The sequence below is a fragment of the Gadus morhua genome, chromosome 16 (assembly GCF_902167405.1).
Source record: "Gadus morhua chromosome 16, gadMor3.0, whole genome shotgun sequence".
In the NCBI taxonomy this organism is placed as follows: domain Eukaryota; kingdom Metazoa; phylum Chordata; class Actinopteri; order Gadiformes; family Gadidae; genus Gadus; species Gadus morhua.
Genome location: NC_044063.1, coordinates 6,763,365 through 6,775,864, shown reverse-complemented (window position 1 = coordinate 6,775,864; position 12,500 = coordinate 6,763,365). Strand labels below are relative to the sequence as shown.

General features: G+C 47.5%; 1 protein-coding gene across 4 annotated transcripts in view; it reads right to left on the bottom strand.

Annotated features, from left to right (window-relative positions):
* Positions 1-12,500, bottom strand: part of nectin1b (nectin cell adhesion molecule 1b) — a 162,807-nt gene that overhangs the window by 19,829 nt on the left and 130,478 nt on the right. For 3 of the 4 annotated variants that reach the window (XM_030380377.1, XM_030380379.1, XM_030380380.1), the window contains exon 7: positions 2,253-2,346. In XM_030380377.1, coding sequence (XP_030236237.1) covers positions 2,253-2,346 — 94 coding nt within the window. Of the gene's footprint in view, positions 1-2,252; positions 2,347-9,839; positions 11,911-12,500 lie in introns of those variants that run through there. The other variant, XM_030380381.1, reaches the window with a different exon arrangement.

Here is a 12,500-nt window from a genome sequence, read left to right as displayed (position 1 = left end):
TGGCAGATTTCTCTCTGGTCTCAACATCCATCAACATGGTGGCTGTTTTGACACGTGGTTAATGGGCAGGCAGGTGTGTTAGGCATCTTGCTTAGGGATGCCTACAAGTATACTGTGCACATTGGAGTTTGAACAATTTGTCCCAATTTTCCCCTGAACACCCGTGCCAGCCCGTGCACATGTGCACTGCTTGTACCGGCCTCATGCACAGACGGCGGAGGCATTAACTCCTGATTGTTTTTTCAATTTACGATCAGCCTGTTCTCATTTCAAACCTTTTAAGAATACCAATTGCACGTCAATAAGCCTTTTTGGATTGTTTTCGCCTATTCTAAATAGGCGAAACAATAATTATCTCTTATTCTTTTCCTTCCACTTTGCCCACTGGGTCCTGGGTTAGTACCTCAATGTAACATTAAGGGGCTGGTGTAATAAATGTATAAATAAATGTGCGCTTATAAAAGCCCTCCAAGAACGGACTCCTTATAAAGGGATATACAAATAAATGTAGACTTATAAATGTTGATGCCACCGTGGAAAACAGTGAGGAATCTCCTCACTGAATTTCAGTATGCCCGCTGAATGGGAGGATTGTTGGATCCGCTGCTACGTGACGGTACATTCAGTGGTCTGATCAGAGCGTGTACGAGCCCTAATGCACGCTGAGAGTCTGGTGTAATTCCACATACAAAACAAACGTTTATTGAATGAGAATGATCTGACCTTCGCCATGATCAGGTATGTGTGCCTGTTATTATTACATGCAAGGGAATCGAATCATGAATCGTGATTGCCGTGATTTAAATTGTTGCTGCGTGATTGTTGTAATTATAAAGTTTGCAAACATTGTTATCCATCTTACCTCTACGTACTGTTGAGAGGACTAAAACAGGAAGTCAATTGTTTACTTGATCAAGGCAAATATCTCGTACAAAATATATTACAGAAAATGTATTTCAATTGAATATGTTCGATGTCATTGCAGCAAACTTTAGGCCTAATTTAGTGTACATTAAACACATGTACTCTACTTTGTATTTTAGTTCCACAACTAAAGGGTTTAGGGTTAGGGTTAAAATCATTCTCTTTCTCTCAAAGGTTTTCCATATAAGGAGCAAATGAATTAGCATAGTAATTACTCTACATACCAAAGACATATCCTACGGGTTATTTCTCAATTTAGATATCAAGACAGTATACTTGCATATCACACCCTCTTGACTAATTATTCTTAAATAGTTATTCCACCATTCTAGTATTTTCATCTTCCTACAAAGTGGTTTGTTGTAAAAATTTAAAGAGATACTGCTTTTACTTTAACAAAACAGACCGTTTCAGGCCATTTAGAAAGTGCAATAAAATATACATTTTATCACTTTAAAATGATGGTGCCGTCCTTCAAGGTTGCTGTAAATGGATTGAAGATGAAAAGCCTAAAGTGATTTTTTTATCCAAAGCGGACAAGAGTCCTATATGAAGCGAACAGAAAATTAACGCCAGCCACGTTCAAAGCACTGTGTGCTCAGCCCTGTTAAAAACAAAATGATTATATATCTATTTGTTTGGGTCGTGCTACAAATATGAAGTGAATTTGCACTCCCTGTGATTTGGGCTTAAAGGATAATCATTTGAGTTACATATTTTACCTTGCTTGCTAAGGACATTCAGAGGACAGAGATAATGAAAAAGAGATATAGAGCCAGACACAATGAGCAAGAGACAGCGAGAGAGAGGGAGAGAGACAGAGAGGGAGAGAAATATAGGGTGACAGAGACAGGGAGAGAGAGAGAGAGAGAGAGAGAGAGAGAGAGAGAGAGAGAGAGAGAGAGAGAGAGAGAGAGAGAGAGAGAGAGAGGATGACAGAGAAAGAGAGAGAGAGTGAGAGAGGGAGGGAATAGAGGGTGACAGCGAGAGAGAGAGAGAGAGAGAAATAGAGAGGTACAGAGAGAGAGAGCTGGAGGAGACAGAGGATAAGTAATAGAGTGTGACAGAGAGAGAGAAATAGAGGGGATAGAGGTTGACAGAGAGAGAGAGAGAGAGAGAGAGAGAGAGAGAGAGAGAGAGAGAGAGAGAGAGAGAGAGAGAGAGAGAGAGAGAGAGAGGAGTGGGCGTTAAACAGAGAGACAGAAATCCAGACAGAGATAAATAGACAGATAGAGGGAGACAGAGAGCGATAGAGATAAAGAGAGAGAGAGAGAGAGCTAGAGCCATAAAGGGAGAGCTCCGTGTGTGGCCCGCAGAGCCCCCCCTACCTGGATGTCCTCAGAAGTCAGGTGTCCCTTCATGTCGCAGGTCTTCTTCTTCGGCGGGGGAGGGGCGGGCTTGTGTGCGGGTGGGAGGTCGGCCCTGTTAAAGGGAGCGAAGGAGGACAACACGTCACTCAAAACAGGGGAGTCAAAGACACACACACACACACACACACACACACACACACACACACACACGCACACACACACACACACACACGTGCGCACACACACACACACACACACACACACAGAGCGTTCCGAGGCCATCCCCCTCCACAGCTCTGTGTAATGAGGCGTCAGTCCTGCCTGCACTTGCCTTTTCCATTCCTTCCTGGGGTTCTGACCGTCGCTGCTTTGTTGCCGCGGCAGCCATTCCCCCCTGACCCCTTGATTGGCCCTCGCCGCCACCGAGACACACGGCACTAACGAGCGAGGGCTGTAACTGGGACACTGCGGTGAGGGAGATGAAGGGGGGGGGGGGGGGGGGGGAGAAGGGCTCCGGTGGGCGGGGTTTGGAGAGGGGTGTGGGGGTTGGGGAGGGGGGTGGGGGGGGGGAGTGGGCCGGGGAGAAGGGTGGAAGTGTGAGTGTTGAAGTACGAAGACGGGGCGAGGTCTTGCCGTTGGTCAGCTGAAGGCGCTTCTCATGAATCTTCTCCAGCGTTTGGTTGAATGTTAGTTTTAAACCCATGATATATCCTCTTCTTGTCGGGTGGTTTTTTCCGTGTGAAGCGCTTTTTGTGTCGCAGTTTAGCACCAGAAGAGACAGTAAAATCAATAAAGTTTGAGCGAGTGACATTGAAAGACACCGAGCAGGTCGCTGCGATGTCAACGCGTGGGAAATGTGAGTTTAAAAGCAGGGCTGGAGGGGCAGTAAGACATGCCCTGTTCCCATGGATACCTGACATACCGCGCCAGCCACCCGCACCTGGGGAACAGAAGGTGTCTTGCAGACTCACGCCCAAACCCAGAGTCACCCTATCTCCACGTCGTCGGCCAATCAGAACGCAGTGAACAGGAAACATAAACAGCCATTCCCGTCATGTCCGTCAAATCGGTCACGCACATTTTCCGCTGAAATTCACTTCAGCTGTAATTTGGAGGGTGAGGCAACAATGACAAAACAGAGCGAAACGGTAGATGGGGATCTGTGTGTGTGTGTGTGTGTGTGTGTGTGTGTGTGTGTGTGTGTGTGTGTGTGTGTGTGTGTGTGTGTGTGTGTGTGTGTGTGTGTGTGTGTGTGTGGGGGGGGGGGGGGGGGGGCGGGTTATCGTTTAGGAATGATCCAGATCATTATTTCCGACAAGCCGGCTGAGGGTTCGTTAAGTGATCGCTGTAGAAAGACCCGTTTCCCTGCTCTCGGAAACGCGTTGGCAATCACATGTCATCTGCCATCTTGTGACACCGTATCAGCGCTGATCACAGATAATGAAGCCGGGATTGGGCTGCCGCGCTGGGTATCTACATGCCCGCTCTTCAGACCACTCTCTCCTGCTCCTCCTCCCTCTACTCTTATCGTTCTTTCTCCTCCCTCTCCTCCTCCTCCTCTCTTCCCTCTTTCCATCCACCCCCTCTCCCTGCTCCTTCCTCTTCCTCCTCGTCTCATTCCTTTCCCTCCCCTTCCTCTTGTCCCTCCTCCTCGTCTTCCCTTTCTCCTCCTCTTCTCCTACCTCCTTCTCTCTCCTCCTCCTTCACTCTTCCTCCCTTCTCCTCTCCCTCTCCCCTTCTCCTACTCTCCCTCCCAAGCCTCCTCCACCTCATCCCCCTCTAACTCCCACCCCTCCTCCTCCTTTCCTTTCTTTCTCCCCCCTCCTCCTCTCCCACCCCTCCCTCCCTCTCCCCAGTCCTCCTCCTCACCCTCCTCTCCCTCTCCTTCTCATTCACAGCAGCTTACGTCGGTTATTGAATAACATGACCTTTCCACAAGGCCGGGTAGCCTTCTTAATGCGGAGAGAATGTGTGCATGAGTGCGCTGCTTAACCGGCGCTTCCACGCTTGTTATTTCCTCCACTGGATCACCTTGTCGTCCACGCAGGGGTGGGGGTGTGTGTGGGTGTGTGTGGGTGGTGTGGCTGTGTGGGTATGCGTGGGTGGTGAGGGGATGCCGGCAGCTCTTGCACCTCCCTGGCCCCAGAACAGTGTTAAAAGGAGCCTCATGTCTGAGGCTCAAGGGCCAAATTGTAGCTTGTCGTCAGATAGCCGACGTAGCTATATCACGGGTCTCTGCGTCACGGCCGTAGCCCACAGAGCACACACTGTATCCATCGGCACCCCTCTTAAGATATAACGCTACACTTTGGGGGCAACTGACGGTCCATTTCTTTTTGACTGCTGTGTTGATCGGTTTGTGTATGATGGACTAGTCAAGGTTTGCGTTTACGTTAATTTGTATGACACATGCTCCTCATGTTATTAAGTACTCAGTAACACTGTGCAATAAGGGTACATTATTTAACGATGAAGTTCATGCAGTAAGTAGCATTGAAGTGGCGATCTCAAATACTTTCATACCGCCAGACATTTCATAACATTCATAATACTGCAAATGCAAGGGCTTTCATCAGCGGGCCACAGGCCAATCACCATTACCTAATTCGGAGATAGTTAGTGAATTTACAAAAAAAAACTTTCCACTTTAACAAACAGTTGGCAGTTAACTAACTTGCTGTTCATGTTAACTAAGGTATTAATGTATCATTTTTTTAATAGGATTAACCCCGACCCCCTTACCCTAACCCAAGCTCTAATGCTAATGCTATATAATAATCCTCTGCATCGACTAGTGTTAATGAATGGTTAATGATGTACCCTTAATGTAAAGCACTTTACGAGGCGGATCTATTAATACAGAAGCGGGCCACTGCGTACCTGCGGTGGCATTCTGAGGCAGAACAGTATAAAACGGCCTTCGGGCCAGCCTGCCTCTGTGTGTTTTCCATGGGTGACTCATAACCGGGGGCGAGGGGGCTTGGGGGAGGTGGGCATCCATTTCCTCCCGGATTGAAAAACGAGTGGAGGTGAACAGCCACTGTCGCCCAGCGCGCAGCTGTTTGAATTCATCATGAAGTGCTGTGACCCAAATGGTTGTTATTTCATTGCCTTCTGGTGTCAGAGGCAATCTTTTAAAAAGGCAAAATATAAAAATAAAGAAATAATACCTCCAGGCAGAATGCGGTTGTTCTCCGCGTTTTGCCGATATTACAAATCGCGAGAGGTGGCGGATTAAGTCACGCGACAGATTTGCAAGATAAACCTTCGGTGCTAAGACACACCTGCTCAGGTACAGCTCTCGTATTTCCCCTGAGTGCCGGAACCGTTTTGTCCAATTGTAAAACAATAAACACACCCAGTGTTGGGTTGTATGGTGTTGTATGGTGAGCAGGCATTCTGCCAGAGGATGTGAAGTTGTGACCCATGCTATTATTACTAGCACACGCACACACACACGCACACACACACACACACACGCACACACACACACACACACACACACACACACACACACACACACACACACACACACACACACACACACACACACACACACACACACAACCAACAGAATCAACCTCCAATTCTACTGGCAGCAATGTTCTGTCTCTCCTCTGTTGTCGGACTGTGTAGGAATCACAACTTGTGTGTGTGTGTGTGTGTGTGTGTGTGCGTGTGGCGCGTGCACGTGAGTGTTTTTCTGTGTGTGTGTGTGTGTGTGTGTGTGTGTGTGTGTGTGTGTGTGTGTGTGTGTGTGTGTGTGTGTGTGTGTGTGTGTGTGTGTACATAGCCTGTCACAGCAGTTTGACACAATGGCTGTGCAGTGAGGAAAACAAGCAAGGAGGATGCTTTAGACATGAACACGCACACACACACACACACAAACACACACACACACACACACGCACACGCACACACACACACACACATACACACAAAAACTTCTCCCACATATAGTCAGTGTTTCCCCTAAGTGCAGTGGCTCCCTAAATGCTTTTATTTTAAAACATATACATCATAAATGGCCACCTTCATTGTTGCAATGTCATTATTGCCAATGGAAGAATATGACTGCAAAATAGTGTTATGCTCGAGAAATATGAAGTGTGTGATGATACTGTAGCCATTCACTACCTCATAAAAGCTTTTCCCTTAATGTAGGAAGCATAAAGGGAAGAAGAAACACAAGTGGCTTAGTAATACAAAGTACTATGGAGGAGGAACTGTATTACGAAGCCTAGACGGTGTGATGGCTTTAAATTAGAGGCTGAAAACTGTATTTGCGTCCACATTAATGCCAGAAGACACATAGGCCTACTGCTGCTAAGGTGTTACATTGTATGTGGCCATTTCTATTGGAATGCACCAGAACGCTACTACCGCTATAAGTGAACACACTAAAACCTCTCAGAGCCCACGCACACACACACAACAGGACTGTGTACACACACACCAGCACCATGTACACACACACACACACACACAGACACACACACATGCAACACTCCAGGACTGTGTACACACCCCCACACACAACACCGTGCATGCACACACACACACGCACACACACATGCACACACACACACGCACCCACACACACACACAAGCATACACACACACACACACCAGGACACACACACGCACACACACACAGACACACACACACACACACACACACACACACACACACAAACAGAAACACCGTGCACACACCCATCAGCGCGGAGCAGGTGTGGATCAGCACAGTGAACACACACCTCACAGCACCGCTGCTGGAGGAGATTGTCGGGGAAACACTTATGTTCCTAAATGTGTTGGGTCTTTTTTTTTTTTTTTCTGGGGGTGGCAAGATGCTTTGTTATTTACATAGGAATGAAAAAAGGAATGGCAGGTTTCTTCAGGATGTTGACGGCATCCAGTACACTCAATAATGCTATCAGTGTCTCAACAGCAGGGCCTCTACATGACTGTATTACCTGAATGTCATGGCACTGTGGACATCTTCAATAACACAATTATACATATACATATATATACTGTATGTAAATGTTGCTTTCACTTTTAAACCGGGGGAAAATATACATGGTCTTTAATCAGATCATCTCTCGATTTCCTTGGTGCGTTGCAATGAGAATGAGTCATATATTGCACGTGCAATGAGGGTAGCCATGCGTCGACGTGTGCCGCTTCAAGCAAACGACGGAGGACGTGGAGGCGGTGGTCTGCACCGACAGCGCCATCGACTCGGAGGGCTCACGCTGCTCCAGCAGGGCCCACCGCGCTAATCTTAGCATTCGAGAGATTCAGGCAAAGTTTGAAGCCATGCAAGGAACTGCAATTAATAGTGCTCGCTGTGGAGAACGGTGGCGTGAAGAGAACCGAGATCTGAAACATAGGCCTATTCGCCTCAATGGTCCCCTTGACCCCCCCCCCCCCCCACCCCCAACCTGCTATTTGTGACACATTAAGGGGTAAATAATTAGCCTGTAGCTCCTCGCGTTTTGATGTCTTCTGCACGGTGGCCATTACCTGGCTGATAATAGCATGTTAGTCCTGGCCACCTGATGGGGGCGGCAGCTGTGTGATTACAAACGGGGGCGCATCGCATCCGAGCCGCATGTGGGTGTTGGCATTTGGTGAGCCTCAGAGACACTAATGAAAGCCGACAGGCAGTCTGCGACCGTGGGGAGTGGAGAGCGCACCCCCCCCCCCCACTGCGCGTCGTGACGTTCCTCCTTCTCCACCCCCCATCCCCCCCCCCCCCCCCCCCCCCCCCCACCAGCCCACCCGTCCCCGACCTTGAAGACCCCGCTCGTCGCCCCCCCCCTCTCGGCCCGGCAACAAAAGGTACGCCCGGGCTTAGGGGCAGATTTGAGGAGGGGAGAGAGTCAGGGGAAACATAACTAATCCTGGACAGAGACATGTAATCTTCAAGGAATGATTTCCAGCGACGAAAATGACTTTCCGAGCGCCCTGATGGAATTGCGGAGACCTTTATATTGGAAACGCGAAGGAAAGGGCAGTGCTTATTTTGGCGTTGACTGGGCTGTTTTCTTTGTTTCGTTCACCTGGTAAGAAGTCTGTTCTGAATTTGACAGTTGGAGAAAAAACATTTCCGGTCCTCTTCTACTGTGATAATAACTGAGAAAGCATTATTGGCTGTGTTAGATGTATTATAATACACATTTATAGGAGGTTTTAGAGTTGCAACCTTCGACCAAACAAGCGTACTGGTGGAGGACTCCTAAACTCGTTTCAGCCCGATGTGCACCCCCATTGATTTGTGTTGATCACAATCTTATTTGGCAATTTAAATGCTAATGATACTTTTAATTGCGAGATTGGATAAACGTGATGTGATCTTTGCTAGCCAATTACATTTACTCTTTGTCTCGCTTGAATCTTTTCAAAACGTCAGACGCAAGAGAGATCCGAATAGGCTCGGCTTTTGTTATACTGCCTTCTCTCTGCGCCTTTACTCGGCCACCCTCTGCCCCCGCCACGGAAAAATCGTTGGTTAAACCTTGCTGATATCAGTTTGAAAAAAACTATTTCAGTTTGTGAGGAAAACATTTGGCTTTTTATATTAACACTTCAACGTTACAATTGCTCACATATTCAGGGCCGTTTGGCAAACGAATTCAGCGCAAAGGGATTGCATTGGAAAATAACATTTCTCCTACACAAGGTACAGAACATAAAGTAGGCCTACACAAGTTCACTCTCTGTGTGCAATATGGTGAACATAGAAAACAAGCCCCTTTTTCTACTTTTTAAACAGCACAGTGACACATGGAATAGTTTTTTCACATCCAATACAAAATGACAATGGTGACGCTTTTCACAGCATTTGAAATACAATAAAGATAATCATACTTTCGTCCCAGCGAGTGTCCAACATCAATAACCATTTAAGCCTTTGTAAGGTCCCACGCAAGCAAATCATTATTTTCCCGTTCACAAATTGAAGATTACACAAGTGTTACAATAATCTCTCGATATATTCCACAGTTTAACATCCATCAAGGCCATTGGTTAACTCTGTGTTGTTTGAGAAACACATTTTTATTGGAGACCAGAAAAACATATTCCGACAGGTTTTTCCACAATGGTCCCCAGACCTCGCCCATTGATTTCTGTTAGAATGAATTTATTTAGTTCCTTATTTCTCTATTATAAATGTTACCATTGTTAGCGTTAATGAAGTCAATAAAGATATTCTATAAAGGGTTGTAACATATTTTCTTTCCGTACAGGATACTCACTCACTTGTCTCTGTGTGTTGTTTAACATTCTGCATGTGATTTCCTCCGAATTTTTGGGTCGTAACCTTTCACCGATTCAAATATGTCATCGCTGCCACTGTCCCCCGTTCTACTGTTACTAACAAGGAGAACCAATGTCACCCGGTGCAGTGAAAGGGGCTTTCCAGAAGATCCACACCACAACACCTAGTCCTGCCTTGGATCGTACATCATGCCACATTGACGGGCCAAACGTGTACATTTTTTTAGAGGGGGTGGTGGGGGGGTTTCGGGGGCTTGGGGGGGAGGGGAGGGGGGGGGGGGGGGGGGGGGGGGGGGGGGTTGGCGAATGCCGGGGCTGACAGCGGCCATCTATCGTGCTCAGCGGCGCGGGGTTCTGAAGGAGCTCCGTGATTTATTAAGACGGTCCGCGCAGGGGATCCGTCATGAGCCGCTGCGTGAGCACAAACACGGGGGTGACCCGTGGTGTGGTGAGGCGCGTTTATCGCCATGCAGAATTAAACAGCCAAACACTAACACCGCCCCCACCCGACGTCTCCTTCCCTTCCAGTTACACTCCTGACGGTAGACTCTCTGGATGTAAAACCGGCTCGCAGTCGGCTGTTATCTGTTATCTGCTGTTGTCTGTAATATCCTGACACATTCACTTCCTGTTTTTAACCACAGCCAGACAATTGGTAACTGTGTTGACAGTGGACAGACAGTGTGTTCAAAGCAAGAAAAAGTGTCTCTTAGCAACAAAATGTTTGAGCAACAATGACCAAACTCCCCCCCCCCCCTAAAAAATAAAATAAAAAGGAAATCAAACCCAAACAAAACCCACAAGGACAATTCAATCTTAGCTGACGAAATTACATTTAACATGCAAACAACCAACAACAGCAACATCAACATCTACAACAGCAATGACCGCACAGCACTGGCACACCACAGTTTCTCTAGTGCATCCGCCTACACAGTAACCATGCACACAGACAGACAGGAGAGAGAGGGAGGTAGAGAGAGGGTCACAGATAACACTGGTGGTAAGAGTGACTTTAAAAGGCCGTACGAGGATTCCTGGCTTTGCGACTTTGGTTGACTTTCCCTCCTTTCGCAATCAAAGTTAGCATCTATGACGTTAACACGCTAGCGGGGCTGGAGAGGCGGAAGTGTCAGTTCCTCGAGGCGCGACGGAAATAACTCCTTGCTTTAGTTGAAAGGTCCTTTCAAGATGGCGATGGGGGGCGGGGGGTACTCCCTCTTGGTCGGGGGATGGAGGGCAGAGGTCAATGCCGATGGAACATAACCTTGGAAAATTTGGAGAACTTTCTGTTCCAAAGGGTTTAAAGAATAGTTTAATTAATCTGATATAGTTGCTTTCGGGTCTCTAGGACGGCATAATGCAATGATTGCTCTGGAAAATCTGACCTGGTCTACAGTATTTTGAACATTCTTTTTCACCGCATAGAAATGGTCATTCTTTGTTGTTGCTTATATTGGTAAGGTTCTTTTCTCCTGATTTGAACTCCTGAGTTGGGGACACGAATAGCAAAACAAACAAAAAAATATTTGGCAAACATGGAGATCTCCTCGTAAGGCCTTTACGATGTGAAATAAACCTTGAGACTCATTGCCTGTCCGTTAGAGACACACAGAAGAGCATCCAGGCTCAAAATGTCTGATAGCTCATCTCCAGTTTTACAGGTGTATCTCTACTGTTCATCTTTTGACAAACCGAGGAAAATTATGTTTTGGGCTCCGAAGCACCAAAGAAAACAAGATAAGCAGTTAACAATATTGGCTATGTTATCTTGGAATGGAGTCATACAATTCATCTTGGCACTTTCGTTCAATTGGCACTATCATTTCCATTGTATGATATAATAAAACTCCACTCGGATATATAAGCTCTATCTGATGGAACGAGAAGCATCCACCAAGAGAGATATGCTTATTTCAGCTCCATTTAAGAACCTCAAAATAACCCTCAGAGTTCTATCAAGTCCAACTCAAACCATCCATTGTTATGTTGGAACCGGATTTATCAGAAAAAGACCCCCCAAAAATATTTTTGTTAACTCGCTGGTTCCGAGTCCGGATCGTTCATATCGCGGTGCGTACGTATGCAAAAACAAAACCAAAAAGAAAAAAAAAAACGTGTCAATCGGATGCGATGGCCGCGTGCTGGGCATTTGGCCGGCGCTCATAATGGCGTGCTCAGGTACGTCACTTGGAGACCACCGTTACATGCAGGCAAGAGCATGGAGGATCCGGACGGGTGGCAGGGGACAGTGGTGGGGGTCTGGGGAGAGCTGGGGGAGGAGCGGGCGTCTACTTTCCTGGTGGGGGAGGAGGAGGAGGAGGAGCCGGGCTTCTCTGGAGCCTGCGGTACAGAGCTATCAGCCACCACAGCCGCCACAGCAATGCTGAGGGAGGGGAGCGGGAGAGAGATCGTTACTTTACTGTGAGGAAGAGAGAGAGAGAGAGAGAGAGAGGAGGGTGGAGCGGGTGAGAGAGCAGTAAATGCAATGCTTAAAAGAGAGAGAGAGAGAGAGAGAGAGAGAGAGAGAGAGAGAGAGAGCAGCGGGGGAATGTGAGAGAGAGAAATGACTTCCCTGTGTAAAAGAGAGAGAAAGAGAGAGCGGGAGAGAAAAATGGAGGGTGGAAGGGGGTGAGAGAGAGAGAGCAGTTACTTTGCAGTGTAAAAGAGAAGCAAAGAGAGAATGCAGAGCGATAGATTAGCAGGGATGAGAGAGACCGTCTCATCCATCTTCCCACAGGGTTTCTGGGACGCTCTTGCTGGACGCCAAACGGCCGGTACAACCACGCTCGCCGGTGGTTTGGCGGCGGATGCGGGGAAGTAACCGGGCGCCGGCAGTTGTGGGCGCCGGGCCAGAACAACGACCCCACCCCCCCCCCTCCTCATACCCCCACCGTACCTCTGATGTCAACCGTCTCCAGCTTGTGAAAACCTTCAAATCAATTCCACACTTCCATGCTAAAATAAGCATTATAA